This window comes from Antechinus flavipes, chromosome 1 (assembly GCF_016432865.1).
Source record: "Antechinus flavipes isolate AdamAnt ecotype Samford, QLD, Australia chromosome 1, AdamAnt_v2, whole genome shotgun sequence".
Classification (NCBI taxonomy): Eukaryota; Metazoa; Chordata; class Mammalia; order Dasyuromorphia; family Dasyuridae; genus Antechinus; species Antechinus flavipes.
In genome coordinates this window covers 664205919-664226350 of record NC_067398.1, presented here as the reverse complement: position 1 = coordinate 664226350, position 20432 = coordinate 664205919, and the positions used below count along the sequence as shown (strand labels likewise).

Sequence of the window (20432 nt, the reverse complement as noted above, 5' to 3'; positions counted from 1 at the left end):
TTAAATAAAAAATTTAAAAATTTAAAATTTAAAATTTCCCTTCATTTGAGTCTCAGGAAGTGGAAATTACATGGTGATTAAGAGACTCATAGAATCTCAGTTTGGAAAAGATTTCAAAAACCATCTGACTTCTAGCACTCAAAAATCTCCAGTGAAGTGGAACCCATTATTTCCCAAGCCATCTAATCCTACCTTTTGATAGCCCTATGTTAAAAAGTTATTCTTTGCTGAGTGAAATGAGAAGGACCAAGAGATCATTATATACTTCAACAACAATCCTATATGATGATCATTTCTGATGGACCTGAACATCTTCAGCAATGAGATGAACCAAATCAGTTCCAATGGAGCAGTAATGAACTGAACCAGCTACACCCAGCAAAAGAATTCTGGGAAATGACTAAGAACCATTACATCGAATTCCCAATCCCTACATTTCTGTCCGCCTGCATTTTTGATTTCCTTCACAGGCTAATTGTACAATATTTCGGAGTCCGATTTTTTTTTGTACAGCAAAATAATGGTTTGGACATGTATATTTATTTTGTATTTAATTTATACTCTAATATATTTAACATGTATTGGTCATCCTGCCATCTAGGGGAGGGGGTGGTAGGGAGAAGGAGGGGAAAAATCGGAAAAAAAGGTTGACAATTGTCAATGCTGTAAAATTACCTATGCATATAACTTGTAAATAAAAAGCTATTAATATTTTTTAAAATGCATTATAAAAAAAGTTATTTTTTACATTTATTTGGAGTCTGCCTCTGTAAATCACTCTAAATCCTTGAACTAATCACCATGTATAGCCAAGTTCAGTTTTATCAGCATCTGAGTTGTCCTTCCAATGGATAAAGACCAGCTGGTCAATTTCCTTCCTAAACTGTTGCCTGGAACACAATGCTCCAGATGGGGTCTGACCAAGGCAAAGAATAGCAGGAATGTGATCTCCCTCATCCTAAATACTATTAAAGCAACCTCGCATTTGCTTTTCTGATACATTTATGGGTCCCAAAAACACTCAAATATTTTCATGAGAATTGTTGTCTATTCCTGCTTCCCCCACTCCCTATTCTATATATGTGAGGTAGATTTTTCTGACCCCAAGTGAAGGAATTAACATTTATCCCTATTACATTTCATTTCATTAGATTTATTCTATCCTTTCATGGTAAAATCTTTGCAGTTCCATGACTATCCTCTAGGGAGTTAACTATCCCATTCAATTTTGTCATCTGTAAGTCTGACCAACCCTTTTATTAATGATTTGAATGAAGACATGCTTGATAGAATTAAGTTGATGTCATTCACTGATGACTGCCATCGATGACTTTGGGGTTGGGTCTTTCAGCCAGTTCCTATTTCACCTCACTTTACCATCATATAACCACTCCATAGTGTCCAAAAGTATTAAATGAAAGACTTTGTCAAGTGAATTGCTGATATCTACATAGTGCATCACATATCTATAGCATTCACATGTTCTAACAGTCCAGGAGTCCTGTCAAAAAAGGAAATCAAGTTAGTTTAGCATTACCTGCTCTTAACTAACCTATACTAGTTCTCGTTGATCACTTCTTCTTTGTAAAATGCAGAATCAATGCTTTTCATCATGTTGTTTAAAATCTTGCCAGTAATCCAAGTCAAGTTTAGCAGTCTATACTCTACAAATTCTGTTTTCTTTAAAAATTGGGACTTTCTTTGCAATCTTTCAAAGACCACCACCAACAGGTTGGCAATCACATTTGCCAATTTTTCTAGACTCTAGGTTGTTGTCCTTCTCAGCCTGGTAACTTGAATTCAAAGAGGATGGCTGGGAACTCTCTTATCTCCCCATCTCTCTTGACTTTCATCTCCCTGTCAGGCATTTTTGCTCTACCCCTCCAAGTCTGAAGATCACACAGGTAAGAGAAAACAGAAATGCACTAAAAGTTGACTATGTCTCTCTCCTCATCTTGTGACTGTCCCTCCCTTCAGAACTATGATCTTGGCCCTTTTTTTTATTTTTCTCTTATCCCTATATAGCTTTTTAAAAAACACCCTTCTGTTCTCTTTTCTGTTTATTCTGTTATTACTAATCTTAGCTCATTGTCAGTTTTAGTGTTTCTGATACCATGCTCATAGGATCAGGCTAATATTTTGTAACCCTGCTGAGTTATCTGTACTTGGCTCCCATCTTTTATACACTTTTTTTCTTAATTGAAGTTGATGGCTGAGTTCTACGAGAATCTACATCATTTTCCCTTTTCCTTTTCAGTGTATTATTTGCCCACTACCTCCATAATTCCATTCTTGGAAGCTTCCCAGCCATCTTTGCCAAACAATCTGCTGGGAGGGTCAGCCTAGGGGATCATGTCTAATCATTCCATATGAACTCTTTGGAAAATGCTTCTCTCCAAATTCAGTGAACGGAACAGATGCCACCCAGCTTTCTCTCCTCTATCCCAGTAGAATAACCCCTTCTCTACAAGATTTCAGTTGTTCCTAATATTAATAATCAGCTCCAAAGTCTTAGAACTCCTTGGGCTTTCCTCTACCTTTTGAAAATATTTTTAAATTATCATTAAGCAAGTGGAAGATCTAACATGTGTTCTAGTATCTCTTTGGAAGAAAGGAAGCATGGCGCAGGAGAAAAAGTTCTGAGTCATATGGAATGAGTTCAAACCCTGCCTCTAGCTATATGACTTCTCAAGAGTCATTTCACTTTCAGGGTTCTTCTTCAGTTTCCCCATCTGTAAAGTGAAAAAGTTACACTAGAACAGAAAATTTTCTTCTTTTTTTCTTTTATTTATTTTATTTTTATTAAGAAGTGAAAGCGATTAAAAACCAGGTTCTTAACTCGGGATCCATAGACTTGCGAGAAGTTTGACATCAGATAATCCTTGACCTTGGATGGGGGGAAAAAACAGATCTTTATTAAATATAATTGGTTTCCTTTGTAATCCTAGGTATTTAATTGTATGCATTTATCAGGATTCTAAGAAGGTGTGCAAAGGCTTCACTCCTGGAAAAGATAAAGAACCTCCTACTGAGAGGACTCTCCCGGCTCTGAAACTCGCGTCCTACTGCCTCCATTACCAAAATGCCTTCGTGCCTGCTTTCTAATTTGCTTTCCAAACTCCTCCTCGGGAAGCTAGAAGCGGCTAGAGATTCTATATTTCAGCGTCGTTTATAAGTAAGAAAAATGAAAGGAGAACTCGTCCAAAGTCACCCACGTGGTCATGAGTAATTGCCCCAGAATTCGGGGCCGTTTCCTCCCGTTCAATGTGACCCAGGACAAGGCGGCTAAAACTCGGAGCCCACAATATTTCCTTTCCTTCGTGCATTTCAGTGACGTCAGCATGACCAGCGCACCCTGACCCACGGGCTTGGGAATTCTGCCCCTCCGAGTTCCGAATCCCAGGCAACAAGGCTTAGGGAGCCGGCTTTCCTCGCAGCATTTTAGACGAGGTGCTACCGCCCCCTGGTGGTCCCATTCAGGTTGCTCAGTTGGAGCGCTAGAATAGAAATGTCACAGCAGAACATTTTTTAAGATGATAAAACTATCACTACGAGGGTCCTTCAAGCAGAATAGCAGAGCTGAGGGGGCCCTTGGAACTTAGAAAATCTGAGCCAGGGCAGCCCTCAGAACATAAAACATAGCTCTCCTAGTCCAAGGGTGGCCATATGTTCCTACGGAAGGTCATCCCCTCAGAAATCCACATGTCTGGGCTGAATTCATTTAATCCTATAATTAATTACAGTCAGGTTTGATTGCAATTACTAATTGATTCAAGCCTGTTTAGCACAACACCTGGCATCAGTAACCGGTCGACTTGAGTGTGTAATTAGGGTCTACTTGCCTATTAATTAGATTTAAAATGTTTTTGCTAAAGATCTGAGGCAAAAAAAAATTACATTATAATTTTAAGCATATTTGAAAGGAATAGCAAGTTGCGCATAGTAGATCTGCAGTCTCATGTTCAATCATCTTTTTATTATAATATGTATGGAAATGCTTGTTGTGTTCCCATAATTTAAAAATAAAATTTAATAGTAAAGATCTGAGCCCAACTGCATCCCAGAATCAAATAGGGTCATGTTTTAGTTCTTCTGGGACATAATCCAATGTCTCCATTATATAGATGAGAAAATTAAAGTTCACAAAGAAGGATTTCATTGCCTCAGGTCAAGAAGTATTGAGGGGACTGGGCAAGTACCTAAAGTGCCTTCATCCAGGTCCACACACTACAGCTAAAGCCAAGTCTTCAATTTCCGGGCAAACAGGAGTTGGATAAGAAGGGATTTCAATCATATATCACACACCTCTGGTGAGAACGATGTCCTACCCTACCTTGTTACTAGATTACCAGCCCCAATCCCTCCATCCCAGGCAGTCCTGCTTCCTATCCTATGCCGCCCCCCTCCACTCAACCCAACATTGGGCAAACATCTATTGAAGTACTTTCTTTCGATATAACATATGTTCCTCTATTCCTGAAAGGACAGAGAAGTTGAGGATGGGGAGACCCAAAAGAGACTGAAACAAGCAAGTAGATGTCAATCAACAAACACTTATGAAGAGCCAGCTGTCAGGCATTATTAAGAGTCAATAGAGAGTGCAAATACAAAGAATGAAATAATCTCTATTCTGAAAGAATTTATATTCTAACGGGAGATATATACATAAAAATTATGTATAGAATATAAAGAAAAATTTAGAAATAATAAGAATAGCTAGTGTATCTATAAAGTGCTTTAAATTTTGCAAAGAACTTTATATATAAATATATATTTATATAATATACATTATATATGCATATATGTGTATATATACATGTATATGTATATTTTTTATTTATTTATATATATACATATCATTTGATTCCTGTAAAGTAGATGCTATTATCCCCATTTTTTTTTTTTACAGATGAGAAAACTGAGGCCGAAAGAGGTCATTTCATCCAAGGTCACACAACATGAGGTAGGATTTGAACTCAGGTTTTCCTCATTCCCAATCCAGCACTCTGTCTACTTCTCTACCTTAGCTTTCATAAAAATGAGGGAGTTAGGGAGGATCCGGAAAGGCTCCATGCGGAAGGTGGTACTTGAGCTGAGTTCTAAAAGAAGAGAGGAATTCTATGAGAAATGAGTGTATTTCAGGCATGGAGAATGGCCCAGTTTGGATGCATGAAGGCCAGAAATGGAGTGTCCTGTGTGAGGAACAGAAGGCCAATTTGACTAAACAGAAAGAAGCGTGGTATATAAAAGATGGCTGGAAAGATAAATGTCAAGGAACGAAGAAAGGCAGAATTCTATTCTAGACCTGAGGAAGAGATGGGTGCTGGGGTGAAGATAATGGGAACTTTGGGAGGGAGTAACTTCAGCCTTCTACAGTTTGGGATTGAGAATTGGAACGTCATGCACAGTCTGACATATATACTTCACTTTTGGATTTTCAAAAAGTTCAGGGAAAGGATAAGTAGATACCATGGAAATAAATTTTAGGAAGTCAGACCAAGAGAGGTGAGAAATATTCAAAAATGAATTTCTGAAGCCTTGGAATGAGAGCTAAAATGTCCTGTGGGGTGGGTGTGGTTTGGAGGGAGGGAAGCTGGGTAGATGGATTGGTGTGGGTATGGGTGTGAAAGTGTATAGGGATGTGGGGAAGATAAGGGGGGGGGGGGCAGGGAGCAAGTTGGTCAGTAGAGCTGAACCAGAGTGTTTGTGAAGAAGGGTAAAAAAATAAATCCAAGATTGGAGACAGATTTCAAAGGACTTTAAATGCCCAACAAGACTTTATATTTGACCTTGAAGATAAGAGGAGCCATTGTAGCCATTGTTGAGCAGAGGAGCAGCATTGTCAAACTTATACTTTAGGAATATCACTCCAACAGTTGTGTGGATATAATTGGAGTGGGAACAAACTTGAGGTTGGGAGATATTTTAGAAGGTTACTCTATATAAGTTAGGTAAGGGATATGAACAGTTCTCAAAAGAATGATTGCAAATTATTAATAAACATATCAAAGAATGCTTCAAGTTACTAATAAAAGAAATGCAAAAACAATCCTGAGCTTTCACTTCACAAGTAGAAAATTGACAAAGATGACCAAAATGGTATAGCCATTGTTGATAGGTTTGTGAAAAGATAGGCATACTCAGGCATTATTACAGCAGCTGTGAATTGGTACAACTATCATGGAAAGCAATTTGGAATTATGCAAATAAAGCAACTAAAATGTTCATGCCCTTTGACTCATTTACTCCAAAGAGATATTTATATTTTTATTTATTTTTATATTTTATTTATTTTATATATAGCATTATTTATTAATAGCATTACTTTCTATGGTAGGAGAGAGAAACAAAGTGGATGCCCATTGGTTGGAGAAGAGATAAAGAAATGATGGTATATAGGAATGTTAGTGTGCTTAACAAATGACAGCCATGATGAATAAGAGAAACTTAAGATTTATGAAAGCAAAGTGAAGCAAGCAGAATAAGGAAAACAATAAGTATGATGACTACAATAATATAAATGTGGAAGAAAAACCCTACAAATCAATCAAAATGGAATGTTGTAAAAAGATAAACTTGATCTCAAAGATGGGCTTTGAAAAGATACCTTCAATATGTTTTGCATGATTGAACATGTATAACCTATAATAAATTGCTTACTGTATCAGGGAAGGTGAGAAAAAATTGAAACTCAAAAATAATTTTAAATAAATGTTTAAAATTGTCGTTACAAAAAAATCTATTTTTACATGTAACTGGAGGAAAATAAAATATTAGTTTTGGTTTTGTTTTTTTAAGGAAAAAAATCTGCTTCTTTGCAGAGATTGAGGGCACAGTATAGAACACTATATAGATATGTATATGTAGATATCAGTTGTTCTCAATGAGTTGATTTTTTATTCTTCTTTTAAAAAAAATCTTCGTTATAAGGAGTTCCTCTCTAGGTTAGGGAAGGAACAAGATAGAATAAGAGAAGGGATACAGGGGAAAATGTTAGTGATGTTAAAAATATATTGGAAAAAGGTAATAGAAAGGAAAGGAGGAATGTGAGAAATACTATTCAGGTAGAATAAGCCAGTCTTGACACATGATTGGACATAGAGTGGAAGAGCACCAAGGAAGAGTCCCAGCTGAAGCACTTGAGTGAGTGGGTGCCTTGACATAGCATCACCTTCCAATGCCAGATTCCAGATCCATGCTGCCCTTCCCTGGGGAATGAACCATTCAGCTTTAGAACTTCAGCACTGATACTTACCTGTCCTGGCAGGTGAATGAGTACAATCATGTAGCTGTCCCTAAACCCGGGATTGCCCAACCCTCTAGTTCACCTACCATTCCCCTCATTTTCCACCTCTTCCTTTTAGAGAATGGACATCCAACTAATGCTACCATTGCTAGTAGAAAGATTATGACAATTTACTGACTTTCTCTCCTGCCATCCTTGTGAATTCGTAGACCAAAATCCCCTTCCTTGGATTCTCTCTTTTGTATGTCTTCTCCTTCGAGAATGTAAACTGCTTGAGAATAATCAGGGCTGTCTCACTTGTGTATTTTGAATTCCCAGAATCCATCATATATCTGGGAATTAACAAATGCTTTTTGATCTATCCAAGTTAGAAGATTAGTGCATTGAGAGGAAGGTGATGATTTGAGTATTCAGTGATAAAGGGACATCCAAGTGGAGATATCCAGGGGAGAAGTTACACACTTAAGTTTACTTCAAGAGAAAACATCCTAACAATGAAAACTATTTCAAAGTAAAATGAATTGCTCCAGAGACAATGGGTTCCACTTCTATAGAGGTCCTCAAGGAGAGATGGGAGAATTTCTTATCGGGAACATGGAAAGAGATTTCTTGTTCAGGTATAGCTTGGACCAGATAACTTCTGAGCTCCCATCCAGCTCTAAGATTCTGTGAAGGAATGAGAAAATGGAGTCCAAGGCTTCTGGCCTTGGATGGGCAATGGGCCCGTGGAATAACTTCCTATTCCAAAACAGGGTGAGGGAAGAGGTGGGTGGTCACAGTGGGAGGGAGGGGGAAGAGCACATTCTTTTCCCTTGCTAATAGTAGGTTAGATTCTATTCATCAGTCAACACCCCTTGTTCTCCAGAGTCTGAAAGGGGTCATTTGTACATTGTTCATTTCCAGTCTGGCTAATTAAGGGGATTGATAGCAGCTGTGTGGCATTGGCTGGGCCCCAAGGACCAGCTCTGGGTTCATCTTGTGCCCATCCTGCCCAGGACAATGAAAATCCCATTTGTCAGTAATTATAAACCAGCCTCCCAGTTTTGTCCTAATTCAATGCGTGATCATGGATAAGTCACTTCCCTTTTTCAAGCTGGTTTTTCCATCTATCAAATGAGGAAAGTAAATTAGAACATCTCTAGCAAGATTTCTTAGCCTGGGGCCCATGAATTTGAGAGGTATGTATATATAAAATTATATATAAGCAAAACTAATATATATATAATTATATGTTTACACACACATAATATACAAATATATAAACTAATTATATAATAATATATATTATAAAATGTTATATATAAATATATAATTATATATATTGATAATGGTACTTCAATGTTATTGGTTTTGTTTGTAACGCCTTGTAAATTATTTTATGCATTTAAAACCATGATTCTAAGATGTCCACAGGATTTGCCACACTGCCAAAGGGGTCCAGAACACAGAAAAGACTAGGAATCCCTGCTTCTGATAATAGCTCTAACATTCTATCACCTAAAAGTCTCATCTAGAAAACTAAAGATTTTAATAATCCCCTCCTGGCTCTAAAATTCTGTTAATTATCTCAGCTCTGTTTCTCACTGCAAACTGTAGTGACATTGGGCCTGTTCATTCCCCCTCTCTGAGCCTCTGAAGCTGACATTCTAAAGTCCAGTAGCTTTTAGGCTTGGACCTAAGTGCTACAAGTCATGGAGGAGAAAAGGGGAAATGGAAATCATTGGCAGCACACAGGGTTTAGTTCGCTGCCTTGGCACCACTGGGGAAAAAAAAAGCAATAGAAGCAAAAGATAAATCTTCCTGACCACATCCTAGTGCTGTTTTTTTTCATCTCCCCAAGTGGGTTGGAAGGGACTCTCAAGGTCTGGATAGCAGACCAGTATAGGGTAGAGGAAAGGTGGGGAGGAGAAATGGAAGCGAAGAGGTGGGCAATGAGAACAGGTCCATTTTCTCTATAGTGATTGGAATTCCCACTGGGAAATGGCTTCTAAAGAGATAATAGGTTTCTAGTAGATTTACATCTGGGTCCAACCTTTCCCTCCCCTTGCCTCTTATCCAAAAGAAGACTCTTAGAATTGAAATAGACCCTAAGAGGAAAAGTTCTTTCCTCAGCATCTGTATCTTGAATCTCTCTTTCTGAGGTTAGGAAGCAATAATGAAGCAATAATGTCTGGAGTGGTAGGGGTTCTCCACCTCAAAACTAAGTGCTTTGGGCAGCCAATGGTCAGAAGAGATTAATAATGACCACTAATAGCTCCAAAGTCTACAATGCTTTACATTTACACAGTGTCTCTTCATCCATTAGCTTTCATTGGATCTTCCCAACAGCCCTGAAGGGGAGTCACAACAACAATGATTTTACCCATTTTACAAAGGAGGATACTGAGGCCTAAACAGGAGAAATGACAAGTCCCCATTCACATCATTAATAAATTCAATGTCCTTCCTAATGCCCTCTGCCAACAGATTTGTGGCTGCTGGAGGGGGGAAGAGGGAATATATTTATTCTGCTTGGCTCTAGAGGGCAGGACAAGAGCCAATGTTGGGGTGGGGAGTAGAGAGAAAGGAGGGAGATCAGTAAGGAGGCAAATATTGGCTAAAAATAAGGAAGAACTTCCTGACAGAGTTGATTAAAAATGGACCTGTTAGAGGAAAGATTGGAAGGGAAGTGAGTGGGTGATCCATTAGTTGACTACTGTATTAATCCCAAGCCTGAATGAGGATGCTTGTTCTGAGCAGGGGGGGCAGATGCAAGAAATGGCTTTTGTAAGGGTAGAACCAAGGAGACTTAGCAGATGATTGGATGTGAGGGGGTGAAGATGAAGGAAAATTTCAAGATGACTCTGAGGTTCTGAGCCTCAGTAACTGGGAGGAAGCTGATGTCATCTGAAAGAGAAAATTGGGGAGGAGGGGCAGATTTGACAAGTGGGGGAAGGGTGATGTTAAATTCAATCTAGGGCTTGTTGAGGAATCATGAATGCTGGAGTTACAGCCTAAGGAACTCAGTTTGAATCTCAACTGTTCCACTAACTAAACCGTTGGGGCCCATCATTTAATCACTCTAGGCTTTATTTTCTTTACATAGAAAATGAGGTTGGATTAGTTGATTTCTCAAATTGATTTCGGCTCTAAATCTATGGTCTTAAACTAAATGTGAGGTTGTACTTTCAAGAGATGTCCAGCAGGAAATTAGAAATTTAAAAAAAAAATAGGGAATCATTTACTCAGTAAGGAGTAGCTAGTCATGGGCATAGATGAGATTGCCAAGGCAGACAGAATTTCTGACCCTTTTGGGGTAAATGAACTTGGAAAACAGAATGAAGATGAGGAAAGGAGATCATGAAGGATCAATTCAGTAGATGGGTAGGAGAAGAATCACTGACCCCAGATAAGGTCCCAATCCCCTTCCTAGTGGGCTTCTTTAGGAGGAAGCCAACTTTAGCAGGTGCATCAAGAAACAACACCTTTCCAAGATGTTGCCACTGAATCATCCCACCTATCCCAACCTTCCCCTCAATTTAGGCTGGATGAATTGGGGAGGGAGAGAAATAAATGGAAATTGAGGGAGCTAAAAGCAATTGTTTGCTCCTGTCTCCCTTCCCCTCCCCTCACTTTGTTCCCAAAAGTTCCACTCTCTCTGGGGGAACAAAAGGAAGGGAGGAGCAGGCCGACAGGAGACAGTACCATCTCGCCAGCTCTTCCCCCCAGCCAATTTGGGAATCATTTTCCCTGCTTAAGTGGTAATTAAAGCACTCACAGGGAACTATGGAGTGGAGTGGAGGAAGGGATGTGACTGATGATACTCAAGAAGCCTGGGACTGGGCTAAGAGTCAGTCAGGGAGCATTTATTAATCACCTACTATGTACCAAGCACTGTGTTAAGTGTTGAAGATCTTAAAAAAAAAAAAAAAAAAAAAAAAAGATCCTGCCTTCAAAGAGCTCATATTCTAATTCTCAACATGCAAAACAATTGTGAATGCATAAAATGTATAAGGAGTAAATGGGAGCTAATCTCAGAGAGAAGACACTGGCATTAAGAGTATTCAAGGACAAGGAAACACCTTGCAGAAAAGTGGAATATTAACTAATGCAGGAAATGGAAGTGAGCATTCCAGGTGTGGGGGATAGCCAGTGGAAAGGCACAGGAGTCAGAGGTCAGGGTGCCTTGACTCTGATTCTTCCTGATTACTTATGAGACCTTGAAGGAATCATTTCTAGGTTTTCTATTCCACCTCCACCACCAATGTCATTCATCCCCCATTCCCATTATAAACCTAATCATTCCTAGAGCTTGAGGCCCCAGCATGGTCACATCCACAAACGTCCCAGCGGATGTCCTACAACTCTTGGACTCACCGACTCCAGCCTTCCTGCAGTTAGAGTTAGGATTTAGTTTTAGTGGAGGCAAAGGAGCACATTCTTGAGGACCTGTGGAGAGAAAGGTGGGATCCCACATGGGAACCGTGGGGGAGGCAGAGGCGGGAGCTCCTAGGGAGCAGGAGACAATGAAGCTTCATGTCACACGTCACCAGTCCTAGAAATAACTACAGGTGGGGGTTGTTTTTCAACCTACGATGGGGAGGAAGAAGCTAGAAGGGTGGGAAGGGGGCTGGGAATTCCACTCATGAATCTGCTCCCCCATGGAAGGAGGAGATGCCATTAAAAAGCCTTTTATACCATCTGATTCCCAATTCCTGCCTCAGCCCTTCTATCAGCCAGCTCCACAAGAGCAAAAGCATTGATCAGAGAACTCAAGTTCAAATCTTACTTCTGATGCACGTTACTGTGTGATTTGGGGCAAGTTATTGAAACTGCAGAAACCTCAGTTTGAGAGAGACAAAGACAGAGACAGAGACAAGAGAAAGACAGAGACAGACAGAGCTAGAGGGATCCTTGCCAACCCTAGAGTCATGATTCTGTCTCTTCAGCATGGTGAGTTCAGAAGGCCAGCACTACCTAACTCCACTTTAGGGGATAGCTCTCCAAGCTCGTCTTGGGAGTGTTAAGGCTAAACCGTTTAACAGTCCATCTCTGAAAGATCAGTTCTTATATTTATCTCAGACTCAAGCTCTACGTCTCCACCTCCTCATCCAGGCAGACAGGTCAGGAAGACCTGAATTGAAATCCTTCCTCAGACACTAGGCAAACTGCTTAACCCCTTCTCTTGATCTCAGTTTCCCCATTTGTAAAATGTGGATCTGCATAACACCTATCTTACAGTGTTGTAAAAATCAAACGGGATATGTGTGAAGAACAATTGCAACCATGAAAACTCCATTTAATTATTATTATCATCATTATTCCTGAAAGCCAAACAGCCCAGTGTGTGGAAGGACTCCTTCCCTCCAAAGGGCTTCCACAGCTTTTCTGCAGATAAAAAACAAAGAAGTAGGTTTGAGGACCACCTGTCACTCCTGATCCTTGGAACAGCTATCGATAAATGTAGCAGAAAGAGAACTGTGCTCATTTAACAAATGAGACAAACTGAGGCCCAACTAATGTAATGAGTACCGAGAGGCAAATTTTTATCTCAGCCTTTCTGATTCTTTCCTTTATGGAACCTTCCAAAGAGCTTCAAAGAGCAGGGAACCAGGATATGGATGGGCATCAGTACTAGGGTCATAGTGATCAGGACCTCACCACCTGGACAGCTCCGCACTTCTCAGGGGTACCCAGTAATCAGAGGAAGAGGCAAGGAAGGATTCTAGTTGACAGCTCCTCTAGAAAATTCCTCTGCCACTCCTTCCCCCACCCCTGGGCTTTTGTCCTGGCTCCCTTCTCACAACAGCATTTATTTAGCTTATATGATCATGGAATGTCAAAACAATCAGGGAAGTTGGAGATTATAAACTAATCTGTCATTACAAGGTAGGAAACTGAGGCTTAGAGAAAGTAACTAGCTGAAGCTGAATTGTCAGTTCATTTTTACATCCTCCTATGTATCAGTCAATCATTAAACATTTAAGTGCTATGTTCCAGATATTACATTCCCCAAGGAGGGGACTCAAAGAAAAAGTAGTTATCACCTGGACAGAAGGTAAAAAGGAAGTAGGAAAGAAAGGAGTCCCAACTCTGTGGTCCTAAGTGCCTAGGAGGCTTCTTGTTAGAGGAAAAGGGAAAAGAGGGAGAGGGACCGTGGGAAAGAAAGGTGTCTAATTGAAAGCTGATGGACAATCAATGCCACGTTCTGTCTCTGCTTTATCAAGGGAAAGAGGGAACTCAGAAATAACTTCAGCACCTTTGTCAGCTTCCTCCTCCCTCAATAAGCTTCCACCTCCCTCAATACAGTTAACTGGGGTGATAGGGCAGATATCTGAATCAAGGTCCCTTTTGCCCTGTTATTCCTTATTCTTAAACCCTGGTTTTTAGACTCACCCTCCATCCAAAAGGCTAAACTACTTCCACCATTCTACTGGACATCTCTGAATTTATCTCAGTCTGTATTGGAAAAAGACTTGGGTGACCAGGAGCCCTAGTGAGGAATCTAGGAGGCCCTGAGGGAGGTCTTAATGATTATTCCAAGGGTCTAATGCTGAATTCTAGGGGAAATTGTGGCCTAGCAAGGCCCATGTCTGTCCACCAATACCACCCATCCTGACTCCAGGGGGGAACTGGAGGCCCCACGGAGATCAGGAAGTTGTCACGGGGTAGGCTCCCTCACTCCCCTACTAGGAAACACCAGGGAGCTAGGACTGAGAGAGAGCCCACACTGGGAGATGAGGGGCATGCTTACAGGAGAGAGCAGCAACAGCAGTTTCCTGGGAAACGGGTGAGAATTGTGGAAGGAGGGAGCTGAGGGAGAGGAGGAGGAGGAGGGACCCCCAAGTCACAGCAGACCAAAAAACCCTGGGTGGAAGGGTAAGGGAGGAGATTGGTCTTCAGGAAAGAACAGGATCTCTGTGGAAGGGTAAGAGCTAATAAGTGGGCAGAGAAACAGCTAAAAGGGAACTAGGACAGTCACGGGGGACAGTTATGAAAGGGGGAGTTCGATGCCCCCACAATGGATGGACTAGAGCAGTGTGGAGCCCCAACCCAATGTCCCCATCAGGGGATAGTCCAGGACACTCTCCTAATTCTCCTTGGCAGAAGCTGTCAGAATGAGCAGCTCCCACCCCCTTGTCAGATAGGGGTAGAGGCGATTTCTCTAATCCCAAATTCTTCCTGCCACCTGTCCTTGTGCAAAGGATCCCTCCTTGGAGGGATCGAGGGCACTGGACCCCGGGGAGATCATCTCTTACCTCTCCAAGAACTAAGAGGTGCAATTGTCCCCACGAACCCCAAGAATCCGTGGGCCCTACGCCTCCTCCTGGTCACTGCCCCCCCGAGCCCGGGCATTGGAAGACTCCTCGACCTTCTCAGGGTAGGAACCAGAGAAGTTTCCGCGGCTTTCAAGAGCCTGCCGGTGCCGCGTCCAGCCGGGGCTGGGCACTGACAACCTGCGCTTGTCCCCTGCCCCCATCTCTTCCCGCGACCGCCACTCACCTGAGGAACCTGGGGAGCTCGGGCTGCCGCTCCTCGGAGGCTGCGGGGTCGCTCATGCTGGGAGGTCGCGAGTACAGGGTACGCTCCGCTTGGGCCGCCCGAGCAGTGTGCGCGGCCCCGCAGCAGCCACCTCCTTTTATGCTCCCGCCCCTCCCTCCCTCTTTCTCGGGGCGCGGGCAACTGCGCCCCCCGCAACGCGTTACTCCGGCCCGGACGGGGCAGGTGGCCCAGCCAGTCAGGAGGCAGCCGCCGCTTCGGGAAGCCTGGCGATTGGCTGGAGGGAAAGGAGCGGAACCTTTGCTCCCAATAGCAAAGCCGGGAGTCCTTTAACCCTTTCTGGGCGTCAACCAGAGCAGCCTTGTGAATGGGAGATGCTCTTAGCTAGACAGGGGCTTTTGGGCTGGCCGGACCGGATCCCGCGACTCCGAACGTGGGCCAAGCGGGGGCGGCGGCTCAACTCCAAAGAGAAGAGCCCTAGAATCCGGGATCCCCAGCCGGCCTGCTCCTCCCCCTACATTGGCTGCCCCGCCCCCAAACCTCCACCCACACAAAGATGCAGGCTCCCAATTCCATCATTTCGAGCAGGGGAGGGGGTGATCACAGCGCTCCACGTCGTGTGGCTTCCGCGACCCCCTCCCGGGCCCTGGGTCCATCTGAGGGGAGTCTGATCAGAAGCCTGCAGGAAGGGGACCTTTGCTAAGAACCTCCCTGACGTGTCCCCTTCCCCACCTCGGCCCAGCCCTCTCGCAGAGCCCAACCCTCCAGCCTGGCCTTATCCCCACACACACTCCTGAAAGGAGTCCACTTCTCAAAGGATGGAATGAGTTTTAGCAGCAGCCGTCTACAGAGCTGAGCAGAGCAGGGCTAAGTGGTTAGGTCAGAATGCTCCCTACCCATGGCGTTTTAGGGAACACAATAGTGTTGTTTCCCGAAGGCTCCTCGAGGTGGATAAAGCGCATCTTTCCTGGAGAGCTTGGGGGGAGAAGCTTGCCCAAAGTCCTGTGGCTACTCTGTGGTGGGGTTTCACGAATGACGTTTAAAGTATTAAAAGCTGACTAGGTGCTAAGCACTGTGCTAACCTGAGCGACGGTATCTGCCTTCAAGGGGCCTTCATTCTAAATCGGAAGATGGCACAGATAGGGGGACGGTGCCCGCAAGAGGCACTTTGATCCGGGAAGTATGGGCAATAAGAGCTGTCAAGGTAATCAAGATGGCGGCAGAGGTCTTCCTGAAATCACAGCTGGTCACTCTGGTGAGACTAAGCAAAATCCAACCGGAATCTTTGGCCTACACAACTCACCCTTATTCCCATAATCAGGATTGCGGGTCCCTCTCCCCACCCAACAACCTTTTCCAACTGTTAGCAGCATTGGCCGTGTGCCCCCCACACATAACCGGCCTCGACATTCAATTGAAATTGTTCTGTGCAGGAGTCTTAGAGAGATTGTACAAAGGGCAAATGCCATTTTGCCTAATCTTCCCAGCTACACTCTGGAAGGGGGGAGAAAGGTGAAGGGATTAAAAGAAGTGATCCTTTTGTAGCCTATGCTGGGTTTTTGAAGATTTTGGGATCTGTCCTTAGAGCTGTGTGACCCTGAACAAGTCATTCACCCATTCTGGACCTGTTTTCTTATCTACACAATGGGAATAAAAATCTATTTTTATTTTACAGAATGGCTGTGAGAAAGGTGCTTTGACAAACTTTAAAGGGCCGTGAATTATTTTCTCCTTACCATTGGTCCTGGGATTCACATTTCTATGTTTAAAGGTTTACAAAGCACTTTATTCACAACCCTATGGGGTATGGATTGATTTCTGACCCACATTTTACAGATAATCATTTGATTTTTATGTTACTTTGGGGCTTGCGAAATGTTTTACCTTCTTTATTTCATTTGATCTTCACAAAAAAACCTGTGAGGTGGATATACTCTCCCTTTACAAGGATGGATTACTGAAGTTCAAAGTTACATGGCCAATAATGTGATTAGAAAATTAGTAAAAGACAGCAATGAGATTCAAACCCAAGTTTCCCAAATTTATCCATAGCTTCTTCGGGACTGAACACCTTCTGAGATCATCTAGTCCAACTTCCTTTTTTTTGAGATGAGAATACTGATGCCCGAAGAGATCACAATACACCAAACCAAGTGTTCTCATACTCTCTGCAACCATCTTCAGGAACGGGGAGTTCTTTCCATTTTGGAATACCCTATACCAAGGTAAGGTTGAAATGGATTCATGATTTAGACATAAAGGGTGATACTCTAAGCAAATTAGGAGAACAAGGGATAGTTTACCTCTCAGATCTATGGAGGAGAGAGGAATTTGTGGCCAAAGAACTAGAGTACATCATAAAATACAAAATGGATCATTTTAAAAGCTTTTTTGTACCAAAAAAATAAAATAAAATAAAATAATGCAGCCAAGATTAGAAGAGAAGAGAAAGCTCAGAAAAAAAAATTTTACAACCATGTTTTCTAATAAAAGCTTCATTTCTAAAATATAAAAAAAAAACTGACTCAAATTTATAAGACTATAAGCCATTCCCCCAATTGATAGACAAAGGATATGAATAATTTTCAAAGAAATTAAAGCCATTTCTAATCATATGAAAAAATGCTCTGAAATCACTGTTGACTAGAATAATGCAAATTAAGGCAACCTGACACCTCTCAAATTGACTTAGACAACAGGAAAAGATGATGATGAATGCTGGAAGAGATAAGGGAAAACAGAGACACCAATACATTGTTGGTGGAATTGTGAACTAAATCAGCTATTCTGGAGAGCAATTTGAAACTCCCAAAGTGCTATTAAACTGAATACCCTTTGATCCGGCAGTGTGTCTACTGGGTCTGTATCTCAAGGAAATCATAACAAAAAGGAAAGGTCCTACATGTGCAACAATGTTTGTAGCAGCCCTTTTTGTAGCAGCAAAGAACTCTGCCACTCAAAAGAAATTGAGTGGATGCCCACAAGTTGGGGAATGCTGAGTAAGATATGGTATATGAAGGTAATGGAATATCATTGTTCTTTAAGAAATGATGAGCAGTTAAAGAAGGGAAAGAGACCTGTATGTGCAAGAATGTTTGTGGCAGCCCTCTATGTATAGTGACCAGAAACTGGAAACTGAGTGGATGCCCATCAATGGGAGAATGGCTGAATAAATTGTGGTACATGAATATTATGGAATATTATTGTTCTGTAAGAAATGACCAGCAAGATGATTTCAGAAAGGCCTGGAGAGACTTACATGAAGTGATGCTGAGTGAAATCAGCAGGACCAGAAAATCATTATATACTTCAACAATACTACATGATGATCAATTCTGATGGACGTGGCCACCTTCAACAATGAGATGAACCAAGTCAGTTCCAATAGAGCAGTAATGAAATGAACCAGCTACACCCAGCGAAAGAACTCTGGGAGATGACTATGAATCATTACATAGAATTCCCGATCCCTATATTTTTGTCCACCTACATTTTTGATTTCCTTCACAGGCTAATTGTATACTATTTTCAAAGTCCGATTCTTTTTGTACAGCAAAATAACTGTTTGAACATGTATACTAATACTGTATTTAAATTATACTTTAACATATTTAACATGTATTGGTCACCCTGCCATCTGGGGGAGGGAGTGGGGGGAAGGAGGGGAAAAATTGGAACAAAAGGTTTGGCAATTGTCAATGCTGTAAAATTACCCATGCATGTAACTTGTAAATAAAAAGCTATTTAAAAAAAAAAAAGAAAGAAATGATAAGCAGATGGATTTCAGAAAAGTCTATTAAGACCTAAATGAACTGATGCTAAGTGAAATAAGTAGAACTAAGAGAACATTACCCACAGCAACAAAATTATGTGATATTCAACTGTGATGGATGGGGTTCTTTTCAACAATGAGATGATTTCAAAGCATTTCCAATAGACTATGATGGAAAGAGCCATCCACCTCCAGAGAAAAAATTGGAGAGACTGAATGTGGATCAAAGCACAGTATTTTCACCTTTTTTGTTATTTGCTTGGATTTTTTTTCCCCTTTTGATCTGACTTTCCTTGCACAGCATGATGAATATGGAAATATGTTTAGAAGAATTGTACATGTTTAACCTATATTGGATTGCTTGCTATCTGAGAGGGAGGAGAGAGAGGGGAGGAGAGAAGAGAAAGGAAGAAGAAAATTTGGCACATAAGGTTTTGCAAAGATGAATGTTGAAAACAATCTTTACATGTATTTGGAAAAATAAAAAGCTATTATTAAAAAGAAAGAAAATAGCAGCACCAAGGTGAGGCCTCAAAGTTCAAAGATCCCAAAGGTAAAAGGGTCTTTAAGAGATTATCTAGTGACAAAATTAAAGCCATTTAGTTATATGAAAAAATGCTCTAAATCACAACTGATTAGAGAAATGCAAATTAAAACAACTCTGAGGTACCACCTCATACCTCTTAGATTGGCTAAGATGACAGGAAAAGATGATAAATGTTGAAAGGGATGTGGAAAAACTGGGACACTAATGCATTGTTGGTGGGAATGTGAACTTTTGCAACCCTTCTAGAGAACAATCTGGAACTATGTCCAAGAGGGCTTTTAAAAATCTGCATACCCTTTGATCCAGCAGTGCCATTACTGGGCCTGTATCCCAAAAAAATCAAAAAGGAAGAAAAGGAAGGAAAAGAACCCACAAATGCAAAAATGTTTATAGCAGCTCTTTTTGTGATAGCAAAGAATTTGAAAGGAAGTGGATGCCCATCAACTGGGGAATGGCTGAACAAGCTGTGGTATATGAAGGTAATGGAATATTATTATTCTATAAAAAAATGTACAAGCTGTTTATAGAAAGGCCTAGAAAGATTTACATGAACTGATGCTGAGTGAAACAAGCAGAACCTCCAAATCACTATTAATCAGAAAAATGCAAATCAAGACGACTCTGAGATACCACTACACACCTGTCAGATTGGCTAGAATGACAGGGAAAGATAATGCGGAATGCTGGAGGGGATGTGGGAAAAAAGGGACACTGATACATTGTTGGTGGAATTGTGAACACATCCAGCCATTCTGGAGAGCAATTTGGGAACTAGGCTCAAAAAGTTATCAAACTGTGCATACCCTTTGATCCAGCAGTATTTCTACTGGGCTTGTATCCCAAAGAGATACTAAAGAAGGGAAAGGGACCTATATGTGCCAAAATATTTGTGGCAGCCCTGTTTGTAGTGGCTAGAAGCTGGAAAATGAATGGATGCCCATCAATTGGAGAATGGTTGAGTAATTGTGGTATATGAACATTATAGAATATTATTGTTCTGTAAGAAATGACTAGCAGGATAAATACAGAGAGGACTGGTGAGACTTATATGAATTGATGCTAAATGAAATGAGGAGAAGCAGGAGATCATTATATACCTCAACAACAATACTGTTGAGGATGTATTCTGATGGAAGTGGATCTCTTCGATAAAGAGAGCTAATTCAGTTTCAATTGATCAAGGATGAACAGAAGCAACTACACCCAAAAAAAGAACACTGGGAAATGAATGTAAACTGCTTGCATTTTTGTTTTTCTTCCCGGGTTATTTATACCTTCTGAATCCAATTCTCCCTGTGCAACAAGAGAACTGTTCAATTCTGCACACATATATTGTATCTAGGATATACTGTAACCTATTTAACATGTAAAGGACTGCTTACCATCTG

At 41.3% G+C, this 20432-nt stretch overlaps 1 protein-coding gene across 1 annotated transcript in view; it reads right to left on the bottom strand.

Annotated features, from left to right (window-relative positions):
- The window catches only part of YJEFN3 (YjeF N-terminal domain containing 3), a 31851-nt gene extending 16804 nt beyond the window's left edge, over nucleotides 1–15047 (bottom strand). Inside the window, exon 1 of the mRNA XM_051972003.1 lies at nucleotides 14729–15047. Within this exon, the coding sequence (XP_051827963.1) occupies nucleotides 14729–14784 (56 nt within the window). The 5' untranslated portion in view covers nucleotides 14785–15047. The remainder of the gene's footprint in view (nucleotides 1–14728) is intronic.
- Between the last annotated feature and the right edge of the window lie 5385 nt (nucleotides 15048–20432).